This window comes from Ruditapes philippinarum, unplaced genomic scaffold (genome assembly GCF_026571515.1).
Source record: "Ruditapes philippinarum isolate M1 unplaced genomic scaffold, ASM2657151v2 ctg697_1_1_1_1, whole genome shotgun sequence".
Lineage (NCBI taxonomy): Eukaryota > Metazoa > Mollusca > Bivalvia > Venerida > Veneridae > Ruditapes > Ruditapes philippinarum.
In genome coordinates, this window is record NW_026859667.1 from 260,001 (window position 1) to 279,171 (window position 19,171).

Sequence of the window (19,171 nt, forward strand, 5' to 3'; positions counted from 1 at the left end):
GTACTTCGAGTGTAATATTTCACCCCGGCTGCGAACGTGCAATTCCAACAGCTTATCTTAAAAAAAACAAGTCAAAAATAATGGTGAAAAACACCGGTTTGACGGTTTTTATTTCTTTTTTGTCCGATGGTTACTGTAGAAAGAAATGTTGTTTTGTTGTATTGTTTTTCTTGGCTGTTTTTGTCTTTGTCTTAATCTTTTGCAGACATTCCTTCTTTACCGTGAAAAGTTGCCGTCGATAAAAAAATTGCTATGAAATATTTAACTGAATTAGTGAGATAAAAGCCATATCTCACTGTGTTTGAAACTAAATGGAAATACAGAACGTTGGTTCTCTTTAATTGCTTTGAAAGTTGATAGTACAACGGATAAAACATTTTATGCACATAAAATAAGACCGAGAATATAACTTAAGTTAGAAAGAAAAGGTGCTCGTTTTTTGATAAAGTATTGAATATATTAAACTTTGCAGTTTTCAAAATATATTTTATAGTAGTGTAGGAGTCGAGGGTGAATCGAATAATCTTGAATATTTTATCACCATCAAACTGTGTCTGATTTTTTCCGAGTAGGGGTCAAAATACGACACCTTTTACGAATCGTGCATTCCACATTTTGTTACGTCATCAGGTGCTCGTACTAGAAATGCAAAAAGTCGAAAACGCGAAAAAAAATCCCATCCTATGATTTTTCAAGTCTTTAATAATTCAATATAAAAGAAAGATATATATCGTATTTCAAAGTAACGATCAAATTTCGGTTTTTATTTTTAAAAGGAAAACATTAATAGCTTATGTAAGACCTGGAAACAGCTGTTGCACTTAGGTCCCCCCCCTAAAAAAAAAAAAAAAAAATTTGTTCCCACATCATCCATAACATTTATTTCCTTTACTTTTTATTTTTTTATAACTTAAATACTTAAATAGTCATTGTTCAAATTAAACACTGAAATGGTTTTTAAATAATTAAGCTGGTTTTAAAGAACAAATGTACTAGTATCTTAAACATATGACTGCTGTTTTAATATTTATGCTGTAAGGTTTTTCTATTTTTTTATTTTTTTTTTTTTTGTAAATGAAATAACAATATTGATAAGCTTAATATAATTTTTGAAATAACAGGTACTGGCGTGGTAAGATTTTGCTATTTTTGATATTTTATCCATTTTTTTTTCTGAAAATGGAAATAACATTTATTAAAAGATGATTTATTATTTAATAAAACACACTGAGCCGTTTGACGTTTATATATAATATGTTGTATATTTAATGTTGCATTACCAAGACTTGAGTTTTACAACAGCTATTGTTATACGTTATAATATGTTACGAGAGATTACTTCAAGTCAATGGTTAGCGTATAAATTGAACAAACTATCAATGTGAATCACAGGAGCTTGACATTCTATCATTTATTGAAAAATATAAGCAAATAATTAAAAAAAAATAACTGCATATTTACCCCTCTATATATGTAATATAGAGGGGTATATTTGCAGTTATTTTATACCCCTCTATACTCCTGTGATGTTACGCCAATTTTTAAAATATTTTCTCTTACATATTTGCTTGTCATAAGTATAGAAAATATACATGACCAAAAAAAAAAGCGTAAAAAAGAAAGCTTCATGGTTATAATAACATTTTACGACTAAATATGTTATTATATTTACAAACCACATGTGTTTGAACTACTGGTAATACTACGCTACAGCGTAGCTCGGTTAACAGTTCCAAATAAGGACAAAAAATGTAAACCGTGTAAGTTCACTTATTCTCCAGATTTAAATAACCATTATAATGTTGTGATGTTGTTTTTTTTCTGCAAAACTGTGTACCCTAAAATTTCTTACTATTACATATATTTTTAATGTACTATTTCAATACATCTTTTAAAGATAAAACTTCTTATTTTGGCAAAAATATAAACATTTGAATATCAATAAATAAAATTCCCAAACAAATTACTCATCCCAAAAATAAGTGATTTACACATGGAATATGCCGGGTGATAGCGTAATATATCAACAAGTTTGTTAAGCAGTTCTTATTCATTCGGGTTATTAGATCTATTCGATCAAAAAGAAGAAAAAAGACGGAAAAAAAGAAAAAAACACCATTCCGGAACTTCTACGTCTATGTTGTCCCATGTCTACAAATGTTAAATACATTCATTATTATAAAATTATAAACATAAATGATTAATAATACATGAAAACGATTAAGAACAAATTCAAAAGAAAAACATTCAAGAGATTTTTACAATAATATAAGTGTATTTCAAAATATGGCATACGCAATAATTACGGTTATTGTAGAATTGATTTTGATTTTTTTTCATAGTACATCATCATCATATACATAATTATTTTCAATTAAGGTCATTAATATAATATATACTGCAATTACAGACATAAAAAATAATTTTTCATGAAATATAAAAAAGTTATTTTATACCAATCTATAATTATTATTTTATTTATCTATAAACCATGTCCAAATCTTAAATTCCATACATTTACAGGGGCATCATTTCGAAAAAAGAGAAGAAAGTATAAAATGTGAAATAACAATTTGTTACGCATTTAAAGACTCAACAAATTCCGTTTACAGCGTATTGATTACATCTATTTAGTGTCCGTTTCTTGATGCATAAATATACAAATGTAATAAAAACAGGTTAAATTCGTATTAACTGGCGTGGCTAAACGCTGTACATTTTTTTGTAAAATGTATATAACCGGTATTTAAACCCATCATAAGCATCATTATTTTTAATTCATCGTTCTCAGATTTCACCACTGGATACATTTTTCAAAAGTTGCAAACAATGAAACTCTTGTATTACAGAATATTTAGTTTTTTTTCTTTATCACAACACCGTGACAAAAAAAGATTAAGGTCGACAAGATGTACATACAGTGTCAGTTAATGCGGTTTTCATTTAATAGCCTTAAATCTGTGTAAACTTTACACAATAGGGTATGATTGAGCTCGTTTATTGTTTTGTACCCTTTTGTAAAAAATATCTTATTTTTCAATCTACAGCTACAATGCAATCTTAAAAAGATCAGCGGACATTCTTAAGGCCAACAAACTAGTTATATTACCGTTTTAAATGACCATCCGGTGTTTACTGAAATTAAAAGAAAAACGGGGCCAAGGTTACTAAACAGTTCACTGACTTCTTTTTTGTCAAGTCAAAGCATGGAGGTAATTAAATATCATTTTACACGCTAACAAACTGTCGTCGTTTGTCAACATGACTATCATATAGTGTACCTCCAACTGTTATATGCTGAATCTTTAATATTGTCCAAACATTAAAGGGGAATATACTCTCGTCCACAATTTTCACAATATCATTTGCCATACTCGGCTTATTTCATAGAAATTCTTAACGATCATCTGCTTTAAAGAAGTAGACATATGTAGATAAGATTGCAAGTTCTTTCGCCTTAATACTGGTAAGTGTTTGTAGTCCCCCCTAAAAAGAACAAAAAAAACTTATCAGTTATCATTCAAATTAGGTGTGCTGTACGGTGCGGATGGACCGTCGGACGCTGTGCAAAATCATATACCCCCACGAATAACAACTATTGATACTTTTCCCAACAAAATATTCATAGGAACTTGCCGCATGATCCAAACTGGCGAATGTAATTCACGTCGAATTGGAATGCACTTTTAAGAACATTATAATTTAAGAGTCAATAATAATAATAATAATAATTAATAATAATAATAATATAATAATGTAATAATAATAATAATATAATAATAATAATAATAATAATAATAATAATAATAATAATAATAAATAATAATTATAATCATAATAATAATAACTTTATTTATCGAAGGTAACACATTAGGACATATACAGATTGCAACATCTTATTTACAATGCGGCCTTCTAAAATGAAAAAAATAAAAATAAAAACACACACACAAAATAACACATATCAGTCAAAGAAAATATAATATGTAAAAGAAATTATTAAATGGTTATTACAATAGATACATATACTTTTCCATTCCAAAATAAACAAATTGTTATGTAAGATGTAGGGTATAAAGCAATGAAACACGTGACCTTGGTTTGTAAAGTCTGATCTGAAAGACTAAGAAGTTTGATATTATAGTTTTTGAGGTAGCGGAGATCGTACTCGCAACCCCTGGGTTTGTTGTCAAAGGGTATTACCACTACACCAATGGACTATCTCTATTTGTAAATGCTGCATCTTATAACAAGTACAAAACTAAATTAAGCAAAAATGGTTTATTAAACAAGTATATTACATTAAAATGTAAATACAGTAGTAAATAATAACCGTTTCAGTATAACCTGCTAATGGCATAACTTAAACGTATATTTGCATACATATATTATAGATGTTTATCATTGTTTGCCATTATCGCAGTCTATAAGATATTTAAACTTAATATTCCCCTTGTTGTCTATATGATGTTTTGTCGGCAACTTTTACACTTTTACGACAAATCATTTTTTTGGCCTTTAAAAAAAGGATAAAATAAAATAAAATTAGAGTTTATAAATAGGAGTTCAGATAGTTCACCACAATGTATTGAACGTACCAAACTTTGAATAATCCGATCGTTAAAATTCGGCACATTCTGTTGTCACATTGCATAAAATCGAACAAATCTTACCAGCAATCAACCTCTGATCACCTTTTGCTTAAGTTGTGGAGAATGGAATAACCACAGGTGTTTGTCCGTGCATTATTTCAGGCTAGCGTGGTAAGAGTTGCAGAACTTCCGTTAGCTAGCTGGACATCTTACACATTTATAATCGATTTTTTTTTCATCTCTGACGGGTCATGATATTCGAACCTGCAGCAGTGAGTGGCAGGAAACTGAGATATTGACCACTCGGCGAGGGAAGTCATAAGATGTTTGGTATTTATCACAGTAGAGTCGTATGCCTGTCTGTGTGAAGAGGTGAAACAATTCATCACAATGTATTACTGTCCTCTGTTCGAACAGTTTAACATTCATATTGGTGTCTGCTTAATATAAAGGTGCCAGTGGTAAGTTCAGGTAGTTTTTTTTGAGGTATGAACTCTCCTCGGAGCAATAGCGCACAAAACTTTCAGGGATGTTGGTTGTTCAACTCAGGTGCATTTGCATCAACAACGATGTTGATGGTAATTATCATTATGATGAAACAGTATCATAAATAAAACTATTTCGAGTTTCTATTTAGAATGACACGGCATTTATATATCTTTCAGACTTCCAAGATGTGCACGTGATGATATTCATCGGTTTTGGGTTTCTGATGACGTTCCTCAAGCGTTACGGGTTCTCGGCAGTTTCCGTGAATCTGTTGGTGGCGGCGTTCGTTCTACAGTGGGCGTATATTGTACGCGGGATCATACACCACGTGGCACATGGTCATGCAAAATTCCCTGTCCATCTTGGAGAGTAAGCACAATTTAACATTTTCAACTGAATCTGTTTTGTCTGATTATAATGAACAGTTATTTCTAGTTTCGCAAAATAGAAACAATTGCTTTCCGTTTTTATTGAAATGTCTGTAGTATGATGGGTGCGCATAGAAGGGTTAAAAAGGAGTAAAGGTTTATCAGCAAGGGAACATCTGCTACCTCTATCCACTTTTCGGATGGGCTTTAAAAATGTATCTTACAAATGTCCATAATGTCATATTTGTAGAAAATAGCTTTATGTAAAATCAACATACGGTCTAGCCTAGGCGATTGCTGTTTATTAGAGTGTTGTCAACAGTTTGCATTACCCATGATTGTGTCAGCAATTCACAGTTTCTATTATCCAGAATGTTGTGTATAATTCTTCATGTTGTCAGCAACTCTTTGTATAATTCAGGATGTTGTCAGCAGATTTCGCTGCAGCTACAGTGTTGATATCATTCGGAGCTGTTCTCGGTAAGACAAGTCCGTCACAACTGTTGGTGATGGCGATCATTGAGGTTGTACTCTCACAAGTCAACGAATGGATCGGACTTGATAAGCTAGGGGTATGTTGTTTATGATAAGTGTGATTTAGAAATAGTTATCTTTCTGTGTTGTGTTAGTAAAGATTAAGGTGTTTCCTTTTATAATTTATAGGATTTTATATGTCTGGTCAAATTTAGCTATCAAATCTTTATTAAAAAACGTTTAAGCGACGGAATGTTGTGATGTACCTGTAGAACTATATGCAATATGGAAAGTGATGAAATATGCCAAAATTAACAGTAACCTATACAAGATTCTTTTCAGTTATATGCCGGACTTTCACATCTTTCCATAGAAAATTGTTACATTCACATACCAGAAAACGGCAAACAAAATAATTGAAATTAGAGGCTAAGTTAAAATACGTAAATTTTATCTCTGACTGCATATTTTTCTCATTCATTTTTCAACAATGACATACTTCTTTTAAAAATGAGCTTGTTTAATAATATATGCATGGGTGTTAAAAGAAGTTTCATTTATGTATGGGAAGAAAGATGATATTTTAATGTTAAACATAAATCAGCTGATGAGACTGCTGTCGTCATAAAATACAACACGATACCCCGATTAAATTACGCCATTAAAACTCTTTAAAACAGCTCTGCAGCTCTGTTGGGGATGGTAAAAAACTGGGTCAATAACAAACGGATATATTAAAACGGACGAAAAATACATAAACGGTAACATAATATCAAAATGAGAATGGATAAAAAGTTCAAATTCATGTAAAGTGTGTATATATGTATAAACTCACCGTGAAATAAAACATTTGTGAGGTCCTGGTGTAAAGAAAATAGGCTTTATTTTTAAAAAAAGCTTCACGGCTTAAGGTCAGATAAGATATAGACCACTGTCTGTTCATTATAGTTGGTCGTCGTCGGTTCACTTTGGGTGAATGCCGAAAAAAGTGGCATGATGGTTATAGAATTAAAGCGTTCTAAAGAAAAAAACTTGCAATGAATTTCGAAAAGAAAGACAGAAAGAAATACGTCTTTATAAACATACTATATTTTAAAGTCGAATATGGAGATACGCTCTCCTCCCATATAGCTTCATAAACGCCCTATACCCAAGTTGTTGATCGATAATAAGGTGAATATCGAAAAGCACAGGTGCTAGTGGCATTGATTTGACCTAAAATGTGTTTGATCTTGTTATTTATACAATAAAATATCAATATATTAAAAAAAAAAAAAAAAAAAATTCACTGTTATATTATTATAGACAAGGTATGCAACATTCAGGTACGAAAATTATGGGTACGCCGGTTATCTGTGTTATAATTTTTCACCGAGCGGTAATATCGTCGGATTTTTGCATGGAATCAATGCGCAATATATTTTTCTATTACAATTTACTATTTACAGATCCCCAATTAACCGCTAGTTAATGTTTTAAAGCCCGAAAGTAAGAAATCACCCAGGTCCGAAAGATGAGACCGTCATGACATGTACATTGTAAGCTGGTATTTACGCTTGAAGTACATCAACAAAGAGATCAAACGGGTCGAACTCACATGCAAACAACTGGATTTTACATACTTTTAAATGGTGATATTTAAGTAACGGTGTTCCGTTTTACAGTGTTTCGTTCAGACAATCGTGAATAGCTAGCGATACACGATGGTTCGATGATAAACGATGGTGAAATCGCAATAATGCCATGGTATGAATATGAAAATGCGAATGTTGCATACCTTGTCTATAATAATATAACAGTGAAATTTTTTTTTTTAATATATTGAAATTTTATTGTATAAATAACAAGGTCAAACACATTTTAGGTCAAATCAATGCCATTAGCACCTGTGTCGAAAAGTGGAAAAAACGTTTTTTGCATGTAACTTAATTAGCGAATACCAAAAAGTGAACTACCCTACCGAAAGCCACACAAATAATATTGATACAATATGTTTGTTATCAAATGACGTATTTACATATTAATTATCAATGGTACACGTTCTCTCTGTTATATTTTTTGTTATCCTAACTTATAGATATAATTATATATGAATTAACTAATATTTACTGTTGATCGATCAAATATGTTACAGATAACTTTTGTTTCATACTGCATGTTTTTGTCAATTATAACTACTTATATTTCCGTCAGGCTGTGGATGTGGGAGAATCCATGTATATCCATGCATTTGGTGCATATTTCGGTCTTGCCGTTGCTAGAGTGTTACATAATGAGAAAGCTCAAGAGGCCAAGTCTGAGGGCAGTGTATATCACTCGGATATCTTCTCTATGGTTGGTAAGTGTACAGTATAGTCCAAGGGCAGTATAGTCTGAGGGCAGTGTGATATCTTCTTTATGGTTTGTAAGTGTACAGTAGAGTTCGAGGGCAGTGTGTATCACTCGGATATCTTCTCTATGGTTGGTAAGTGTACAGTATAGTCCGAGGGCAGTATAGTCCGAGGGCAGTGTGATATCTTCTTTATGGTTTGTAAGTGTACAGTAGAGTTCGAGGGCAGTGTGTATCACTCGGATATCTTCTCTATGGTGGGTAAGTGTACAGTATAGTCCGAGGGCAGTATAGTCCGAGGGTAGTGTGAATCACTCGGATATCTTCTCAACGGTTGGTAAGTGTACAGTATAGTCCGAGGGCAGTGTGTATCACTCGGATATCTTCTCTATGGTTGGTAAGTGTACAGTATAGTCCGAGGGCAGTGTGTATCACTCGGATATCTTCTTCTACGGTTGGTAAGTGTACAGTATAGTCCGAGGGCAGTGTGTATCACTTCGGTTCTCTTTGGTTTGGGAAAATGTAAGTATATCAATTTTTTTACAAAAATCAAAATTTTTTCTTTATGCATCCTTTTAATAGACATTTTTTTTTGGGGGTTTCGTCTACAAAAATAAAATTTGGGGCATATGCGACCTTTTTACTTTAAATGGGGGATAAAAGGTTCAGATTCCCCTTTTTGTGGTTAATTTTTCAGGCACAAACGGGGACCCGAAATATAGGGACATAAAACACATTTATAATAAATTTTCAAAGATTAGTTATAAAAAATGTAAAAATTTAAATTTTAATATTTTTTTCCCTTTTAAAAAAAGGGGAATCAGAAAAAATTGGGAAAAAATTCCTGAAAAATTTGTACCCCAAGAAATAAAATTTAAAGAAATTGATTTTATGCCAACAAAACATTTTAAAAAAAGAATTTGTTCTGGAACATTTTAAAAATCTGTAAAACAAATTCCCTTTTTTTACAAGAAACTGTACAGAAAAATTTGTACACACAATATTTTTGGTACAATCACCTTTTTATATATATTTCTTATTGTCTAGTATAATTTTGTAAATCGAAAAAATATTATCTAAAAAAAAATAAAGGGGATAAATAAAATTTTTTCTGTACAATTAAACATATCACTTTGTATAGTTTGGGGGTTTTTTTTGGGTATTCTGGGCCAAGTTTTAACGGGGGGGTCTAGCGGTGGGCAACAAACCCGGGCCCTCAAAACACCTATCTTCCTACCCCTGTACTGTCCCTCAATTTTCTATTTTTCCCAGCTTTCTCCAAAAAAATTTAACATGGGACAAAATTTTACTTATTTTTTTAAATTTAATTTTTATAAACATTGAATGTGTATTTTACCCTATCACCGCCTATGCTATAAAAGACATTGTCATTGTCATATAGATTTAGGGTGAAGCTTGGCCCTACTGTGATACATAATCTGAAAAACTAAGAAAAGAGGATTCTTCTAGAGGCATGTAATTTATGTTAAAATTTAAATATTATAAATTAAATTATAATTAAAATTAAAAAAGGTGAATATTGGGGATCGGTCTTCATTAAGTCATGAGATATAATGAAAGATGCAACAAATCAAATTTTAAAAAATGTCGCTTGCGTTGTCAGGTCGCTTGATTGTCCCAGCCCTCCCTTTGCTTTTGCGTTTCCACTTGCGTTTTTCGCGATTTTTTCCGGGTTTTGCAAATTTTTCCTTCGCATTGTGAGTGTGAGGGTTTTTAAATGATTTCCAGACATCGACAAAAGGGGAACCGGGCAAACCCAAATCGATACAGCCCCGACAAAAGCGAATTTACACTCGACTCGGAAGCGGAAAAATTTTTAAAAAATTTGGGTAAATGTCGCGTTAAATTTTTTTGAAATTTTTTAAAAACGGAACCCCAACTTGCAAAAGACCTCACAATGCGAAGGGACAAATCAAAACGCGAAACCGGGTACTCGACCCAAAAGGAACGACTCACAATGCGAAAACGACATTTTGGAAAAAATATCGTTCGCATTGTCGTCGTTAAACCTGGCTTGGGGCAGTTTACTAAATCACCGACAAACTATCATGGAAAGGGGGGCACTAAACCGCGAATTAAACTGACGATATAGATTAAAAGGGAAATGCTAAATTTAAAAAAAAAGAAGGATTTTGGGAAAAATGTGAAGTTAAAACAAAGAAAGGGGGAAAAAAAATTAAGGGGTTTAAAATTCCGTTGGTGATATTTAAAAAGGCAAGTCGAAAATACTTGAAAAAAAATGGTTTTTTTTTAAAATGTCAAAAATTACAAATATAATATTAAATTTTAAAAAATTTAATTTTAAAATATACTTTTATTTTCAATTTATTTTTTATATAAATTTTTTTTAATAAAATTAAAAAATTTTTTTCAAGTGGGTTTTATTTGGTTAAAATTTTAAAAAATTTTTCAAATAAAATGTACAAAAATCATAATTTGTTTCAAGTATGCAAATAAACTTTTAATAACACTTGTTACTTTTATATAGTAACAAATTGCCTAATGATTTTCAACTGAATTATGAGTGTCACGTGACCTATTATGAGTTTGCGGCCCCGGGGCCAAGAAGAAACTAGTTATCAGCACCGCAGAACATTGTACACGTGCAACAAACTGAAACAAAATGACGTCATATTTTACGTCATCAAACCAGTTAACTGTAAAATTGAAAGTAGGTTGTCAGCACGTTAATCGATTTTTTTTTATTATATGAGAGCTTAAGCGTAATTTAGTTAAACAAACACATTTTTGTTACTATTTGAAATTTGAAGAAAAAATACGAACAAATTTATTCCGAAAAAAATAAAAAATAAAACTTGCTTCTAGATTTTAACTGGTTTGGAACACACAAACAGTAAAACATCTCTGTACAAGGAACAGTTAAGAAGGAGTACGACAAGAATTTCAACGAAAGAACTTTGTTTTTTTTTTTTTTCTTTTCTTTTTTTAAATGCTACTATTAGATATCCAAGTGTATTAAAAGACATTAATAACACGTCAGAGTAGGGCGGAAGGTGGATAAATCGGCCCTAAATGAATAATGGCCCTCGGGCTAAAGCCCTCGGTCCATTATTCAATTTGGCGGGCCGATTATCACCTTCCGGCCTCACCTGCCGTGTATTAACCTCTTCAATGCACTCATAGGTTAAAATATATACATTGTACATATAGCGTAATGTATATTTTAACCAATATAAATTATTATGTCGTAATTTAGTGCAAATATGAAATAAAGTCGATTTCTGTTTCCTTATTTGTTGTTCGTATAATTGTTATAAGTAATATTGAACAAAAATTAATAATGTGCTAATTGTTATAAATTGAAATTTTATTAATTAAACAACCTGTTTTTAAAAGATATCCCTTTTTAAATGATAATTTAAAAACGGGGATGAAAATGCCCAAAGGGCATATTAAAAAAGATTTCAACCGCCCTGTCATTCTTGATTTTATCTATGACAAAATACAATAAAATCAAAATATTTATTTTAAAAAGCTGAAATTGTAGAATCTGGGTGAAAAAATTAGATAAATTTAAAAAAAAAATTTTTATCCTAGGGCAGTAAAAATAGTGATAGTAAACAAAAAAAACGAAAGAAAAAACGTACTGTCCTAAGGGTGAAAAATTTGGGCTTAACGGGAATGGGAAAAACCCAAAAAGGGGGTTTCTGGGTTATTTTTCCATTTTCTAAAAGTAAAAAACTTTCAAATTTTATATACTTTTTCTTAAGTATCTTTGCGTATTACCCTTATGGTTTTTGTCCGGGAATTGAAAATTAAAATTTTTAACTTTTAAAGGGTTTTTTTCTCATAGGTTGAACCCCCTATTTCCCTTTTATAACCCCAAAGGGTTTTTCTTCTTCCTTTTTTTTTATCATTATAAAATTTTTCATTTATTTTCGTTTTCCCCTTTTTGGTTTTTTCTTATGATATAAAATTTTTTAGTTATAATATTTATTTTTTTTTCTATTCTTTTTTTTTTTGGGATTTTTTTTATCACAGTGAAAAAAAATTTCGATTCATATTATGTATGCATAAAACCCTTTAAACAAATTTATGTTCGAGGTAAAAAAAAAGAACCCGTAGTCAACTTTTGTTTCGGATAACCATTTTTTGACACGGTTTTTACCTGTGCGCTAACAAGCATAAAGAAAAACATTATTTTTTTTTCATTTTTTAGATTGTGGCATTGACTGCCCACCTATTTTTCGGGATTGTTTTTTGGGCTTTTTTTTATGTAAAAAAAAGGCTTTTAAAGTTATCATCCTAAAGGGCAGTAATGACAAAATTTGATACGATAACCAACCGTAATTAAAAAAAATTGAAATATATAATTTGGGAAATTTTTAAAAATCATTTACTGGAAAAAATTATTGCAGTCACCCCCTATCAGTATAATCAAAAAATATCTTGGGGGCCAAAAGAGGTACACCAAAAATGAATCAAGGTACAAACCCAAAATCCACCATGGGGTATACTAAAAATTTGGAAAAAATATGAACCTTTCCTTTAAAATCGCTCCGCTTGAAAAAAATTGAAAATATTGGGAAAAAAAGTAAACTCAAAGGGGCTTGAAACTAAAGATTAGATATTAAGGGAAAAATATAGAGGGGGAGTTTCGAAAGTAAAAAAACCCCGTAAAAATTTATCAGTTTAAAATATATAAGAAAAAAACCGAATTGCGGGCAACTAAAAATATGTAAAAAACCCTCCCAAAAACATGTAACCTTAAATTCTACAATCAAAAAATTAAGTAAAAACCCCGGGAAAAAACTTAGAACAGCATTTGACAACGAATTTAGAAAAATGAAGGGAAAAACTAAAAATTTTAAAGGGTTAAACCGGGAAATACATACCAAACACCGGGGCACCATGTTTTTAACAAATTCCCCCTAAAAGTAACACTGACCAAAATTTAATGTTTTGCCACAAAAAATATGATAAGCAACAGACCCCAATTAAAGGGGGCCCCATTGTAAAAGAATTTTAAATTTAAAAAAACAAATTAAAAAAAATACTGAGAAAAGAGTTTGATAGAGCCCATCGCTTGGTTTAAAAAACCAAAACCCCAAAATCCAAGACCGGGTTGTTTTTGAAAATTTTACAAATTTTAGTCACAGAGAATAGTAAGGGAAAACACTTTCCCTAAAGGAAAGTTTAAACAAATGTTTTGGTGTTTTAAATACAAATACCCAAAAAGTGGGGGATGCCCTGAATCTTTTGAAAGGGCCCGAAAAAACATTAAATAGAAAAAGAAATGTTTTTTGGGGAGAAAAAAAACGAAAAGAGAATAAAATTTTCCCTAAAAAAAGAAAGGGGATATAAAAAAAAAAATTAGATTAAACGTTTTTTCAAAAAACAAGGGGGAAACGATTTTCAAAAAATTTGAAAATGTAACCCCCAAAAAATTTTTTTTTTGAAATTTTTAGAACAACCCAAAAAGGCCCAAACCCACTATAGAAAATAGAAAAAATAAGTATTGATATAAGTATTCATTTTAATAGTTTGTCCCGGGTTTTAACCCCTGTAAAGAAACATAAAATAATGATTAAATAATGATTACATAAAATGATTTTAAAATTTAAATTTGAAATTTAAAAATCGAGGGAAAAAAATTTCAATATTTTTGCAAAAAAATTCCAAATGCCCAGGGAAATGCCATTATTGCAGAAGTATTTAAATTCAATTTATAAATTTGTCCATTTTTCACACCTTTTATAATAAAATATTTAATGATGGTAAATTTTTGAACTTGGGGGAAGGGATTTAAGTACCCCCTTTTTTAAAAGGGGGGTTCATAAGCAAAAAAATTTGGGGAAATTTCCTTTTAAAAAATATTTTGTTTTCCAAAAAATACTCAAAATTATTTAATTTTATCCAAAAGAAAATTGGGGGTTTTACCCGTCAAAAATTTCATATTTTTTTAAAAAAAAAATATAAAAAAAAATATAAAAATGGGCGGGGTTAAAACTTTAAAATTTATTTTTAAAAGGGGCTTTTTTTGCCTTTTGTTTGAAAAAAACGATAAAAAAAAAAAACAACTTTTTTTGAATTTTGCTTTTAAAACTATCTGAATATAGAAAAAAGGTCTTTAAATAAAAAATTTTAAAACCCAACACCAAATATTTAAAAATTTATTATTAAACCCATACAACTTTAAAAAAGTTGTTTTTTTGTGAAAGTACAAAAAGGGAGGCAAAAAATATCCGTTTTTAAAAAAAACGCAATAATAATTTTTCTGCGCGTGTTTCAATTGCAGTTGCGTAGCAAGCAAAAAGGGGGTTTTAACCCTTTTTTTTTGATAAGAAAATTTAAAAAAAAGGTTAATTTTTTTTGTTTTTGTAAAAAAAGGTATAAAATTTTCACTCAAAAATTAAAAATGCCACTTTTTTTACTCGCCGTCCCCGGTCGTGAAAAATGTGGGATTTTAAATGTAAAAATATTTTTTATTAAATTAATTTTTAACTTATTAAATTTGGGGTGATAAACATGAAAAAATTTATTGATAATCAATATGGTTTTCAAAGAATAAGTCAACTATTGACTGTATTTTTGTTCTACATGCTATAATAACAAAGACTTTTGTCGAGTAAGAAGAAAACTCTATGTAGCATTTCTAGATTGGGAGAAAATGTTTGACCGTATTGATAGGGTTTTTTATGGAGAAAGTTACTGAATGAAAAATATAAGTACAAAATAAGTGCAATCAAGTGCCAATCAAGTCAATGTATGGTATTGTTAAATCTTTTGTTAAATATTAAAAAACATGCATTCTGATCTAATTAATTCTAAGATTGGAGTAAAACAAGAGATCCAGCAAGTATCCATATTGTGTTTATTTTTTCTCAATGACTTATATTAAATAATATAAATAGGAACATTCCTGGTATTGTTAACAATTGATGGATATTACAGGTATTTTGTTGTTATTGGCAGACGATCGCTGTAGTTTTCACACATGATCCAAATTCATTACAATCTATCTTGAATGATATAGAAACATTATTGCAATATGTCGGAATCTGAAATTATAATGTATCTAAAACAAAAGTAATGATTTTTTTGAAAATGGTAGACATACATCTTATGATTTCTTTTTGTATAACACTAGAATTGAAATTGTAGAATCTTTTAAATATTTAGGTGTGTATCTTTTAAAAATGGGGGAACTGGAACAGAACTCAAAGATATATTGCGCAACATGCGTCATATTCACTACATAATTTATTTATTGTATGTAACCAGTTGGAACTTCCAGTTTCCCAAATGATAAGTTTATTTGATAGTATTGTTTTACCAACATTAAATTATGCTGCAGAAGTGTGGGGACATCCGAACATATAAATTATACACACAAAGTTTTGTAGAAGATTGTTATGTGTGAAACAATCAACCAATGTAGATGTGTTATATGGCGAACTTGGTCGTACACCAGTTTCCATTAATAGAAAACTAATATTGATCAAATACTGGTTAAAACTTCTTAAACTTAATGAACGAACTTTATTGTATAAAATATATATTATGTTAAAAACAGATGCCGACAATGGTGTAACTTATAGTGGTGTAAAAACTGGCATATACTGTTAAGACTATTTTAGAGCAGACTGGCTTGTTTTATATGTGGAAAATCAGTTTACTTATACATATAGATTTAGTATTATATTAAACAACGAATTTTAGACATATTCTATCAAAGTTGGTATTCCTCAATTAAACACGGTAGGGGAATCACGTGACTTTTACGGTTACGCGTACAGACAATATGGCGCCTAAAACCTCGCTTCACATGTGTGTTTTCAGGTAATTCTTTATTATATCCCTTTTACTTACATACGAGACCTGTTGCAGCCTACGCGGAATAAAGAATTGCTTGCCGCCTTTACCTTATTTCCACCCCTGTGCTCATAGCTTTTACAAACACTCAAAAATTCAACAGGAATTTCAATGTTGACAATTATTTTTCGGGTAACATTCACGCAATCTTTGTATTTTTTATGAATTTGATTTAAACTACGTAAGAGTTAGCAAAGAGAAAATGTTCATAAAGAAGTTCTTTATTTGAAAATGTAAATATTAGCATGTTTTAATGTTTGACTGGTCATTTTCTATTCCAACACACAAGAGAAAAAAATGATTTGGGTAACGGCCACGCAAACTTTTATTGTTGATAACTCCCACGCAATATTTTATGTGCAAGCAATATCTATGCAGGTTATAGTCTAGATATTGATTTAACAAATCATGATTGATGCATTTAGCCTCAGCCTTTCAAATAATTTTGAATAATATTGGAAATACCGCCAATAGGTCCTGGATAGAATTAACCCAGCAAGCACATAAACGTTTAACAACGTTGAATTATGGTGAGATTTTAACGTTGAAATAACGTTGGATTTATGTTCGGATTTGAAAGTTTAAACAACGTTGAAATTCAACGTTGGCACAACGTTAAAGTTTCATTGTCATTTCAACATACTTCAATTTCAATATAAAGCAAAGTAACAAAGTTTAACTGTTTAACAAAAAAAAAGACAGTTCAAGTGCAATCTGTTCCACTGTACTACTAGTACTTCTTCTAGATCTCTCCTGGTATGTCTTAAGTGTTTCATGATGGTGTTTGAATACTTCGTTGGCTGTCTCTTACTGCTTCTGCAAATAAAATAAGAAGTTACTAATTAAAAGTGACTTGGTCAATCTTAAATATATATATAATTAATCAACTTAGTGATATGTTTTATCTTAAAATGATTATCTCTAAGATTTACATAATAAAACAGCATAGAAATTAAGATACAGCTGAAGTTTCATATTGACAGCAAATTATGTACATAAAACAACAGAAACTTTTTTATAAGAAGCTATTTAGAAGTCTCACCTATGATTGGTAAGAAAAACTGCTCCCCTTCAGTTACTTGCAGCATATTCCTAAGAAATATTCATTCTAGGCTCTAGCTAAGACCACTGTATGCAGCATCCTGAAAACAACAAATATGTAAATTTTATATAAATAATGTTACACAAGTATTCTAAAAATAATATACATGTATTATTAAGACAAGATAAATGTCCAGTAGTTGCAATATTAATACTTTGTAAAGAAATATATATATATATATATTAAATATTAGAATTTCAATTCAACAAACCTGACAGTCCTTTTCATGTTAAATGTATGGTATACAAGCTACAGCTGCAATACTCTCAATTTCAGCCAGGACCAGGATCTAGAATATAAAGATAGATTTATTATTACCTATAAATTCACGGCAATTAAGCTTAAAAATTTACATTAAAGAACAGTTTAATCTAGTATTAAAATAACATTCAAACATAAGTCCTCTAGATTTTATTACCTAGTTTGTAAAAAAAAAGACCCATTCTAATATGCTTTAGGGTTGTTTTTTTTAGCTCACCAGAGCCGAAGGCTCAGGGTGAGCTATTAGTATCAAAGGGGGAAGCTCCGGCGTCGATCGTCCGTCGTCATGCGTCCACAATCGTCTTCTTTTCTGAAACTACTAGGCAGATTTACTTCAAATTTGGTCTGTAGCATCCTTGTGACAGTCACACTTAAATTGCACATGTCATTCCAATTGGCCCCTTTTAGGGGTCAGCAGAGCTAAAAATAGTAAAAAACTTTAAACATCTTCTTCTACAGAACTAATTGATGAATGATCACCAAACTTTGTCAGTAGCATTCTTGGGAAGTCTTTTATCAAGTTTGCTCATATTAATTTGATTGGCCCCTTTTAGGCGTCCCTAGGGCTAAAAATAGAAAAACCTTTAAACATTCTCTTCTACAGAACTAATTGATGGATAGTCAACAAACTTTGTCGGTAGCATTCTTGGGTAGTCTTTTATCAAGTTTGCTCATATGAATTTGATTAGCCCTTTTTAGGGGCCACTAAAATTAAAAATAGAAATATGTTTTAACAGCTTCTCCTATAGAACTAATGAATGGATGATCACCAAACTTTGTCTGTAGCATTTTTGGGTAATCTTTTATCAAGTTTGCTCACATTAATTTCATTGGCCCCCTTTAGGGGCCGCTATTGCTAAAAATATCTTCTACTTCAGAACCAATTGATGGATGATCACCAAACTTTGTCTGTAGCATTCTTGGGTACTCTTTTATATTAATCCGATTAGCCCCTTTTAGGGGCCACTAAAGCTAAAAATAGAAATACCGTTATATGTCTATTCGTAGAGAACTAATTGATTGATGATCACCAAACTTTGTCTGTAGCATTCTTTGGTAGTCTTTTATCAAGTTTGCTCATATTACTTTGATTGGTACCGTTTAAGCTAAAGCTTAAATGCCCCAGGTCATGGCATTTCTTCAAATTATTGTTTAAACATATTCTATGCTCAAATTTAATATTAGAATATATTGACAATCCAACACTGAAAAGCAGTTGTTTCTGATGAGCGACTCATGGCCATCATGGCCCTCTTGTTGTTGTTGTTTTTGTTTTGCTTTAGAATAAAAAAAACATAATTATGTTAAATACAGACACTAATTTTAAAAATAATTGGTTACATAAGAGACTAGGTGATAAAATGATTTGAATGTCTTTAAAATCTTAATATTAACAGTAAAATGCCATACCTGTGACAGTTCAATTTGCCACAACGTATAAAAGGTCCTGTGCCGAGTAGCCAGTTTAAGTGGTCATTAAGACCTGTCCGTGAACGAAATGTTTTCCAACATTATCCACAAACAAAATCCGAGCTGCAACCGTCCATATCTGCAAACTATGAAAAATGACAACTGTAATTGTGCTTAAACTGAAATCGACCTCCTTCTTATATTTGAGACTTTTATTTTAATTTCTGCGATTAATTCATCTATATCTCTGTATTACGGAAGCCCATAAGTGCCATTTTGTCTTAGGACT

General features: G+C 30.7%; 1 protein-coding gene and 1 long non-coding RNA gene across 2 annotated transcripts in view; one reads left to right on the forward strand and one right to left on the reverse strand.

Annotated features, from left to right (window-relative positions):
- LOC132757462 (ammonium transporter Rh type B-like) overlaps positions 1 to 19,171 on the forward strand; it is a 31,989-nt gene that overhangs the window by 3,639 nt on the left and 9,179 nt on the right. Inside the window, exons 2-4 of the mRNA XM_060748743.1 lie at positions 5,258 to 5,450; positions 5,871 to 6,021; positions 8,117 to 8,272. Coding sequence (XP_060604726.1) covers positions 5,258 to 5,450; positions 5,871 to 6,021; positions 8,117 to 8,272 — 500 coding nt within the window. The remainder of the gene's footprint in view (positions 1 to 5,257; positions 5,451 to 5,870; positions 6,022 to 8,116; positions 8,273 to 19,171) is intronic.
- Positions 16,675 to 17,561, reverse strand: LOC132757458 (uncharacterized). The gene is made up of 3 exons (XR_009629457.1): positions 17,423 to 17,561; positions 17,152 to 17,251; positions 16,675 to 16,925 (listed from the first exon to the last, which is right to left on the reverse strand). It is a non-coding gene; the product is annotated as an uncharacterized LOC132757458 (long non-coding RNA).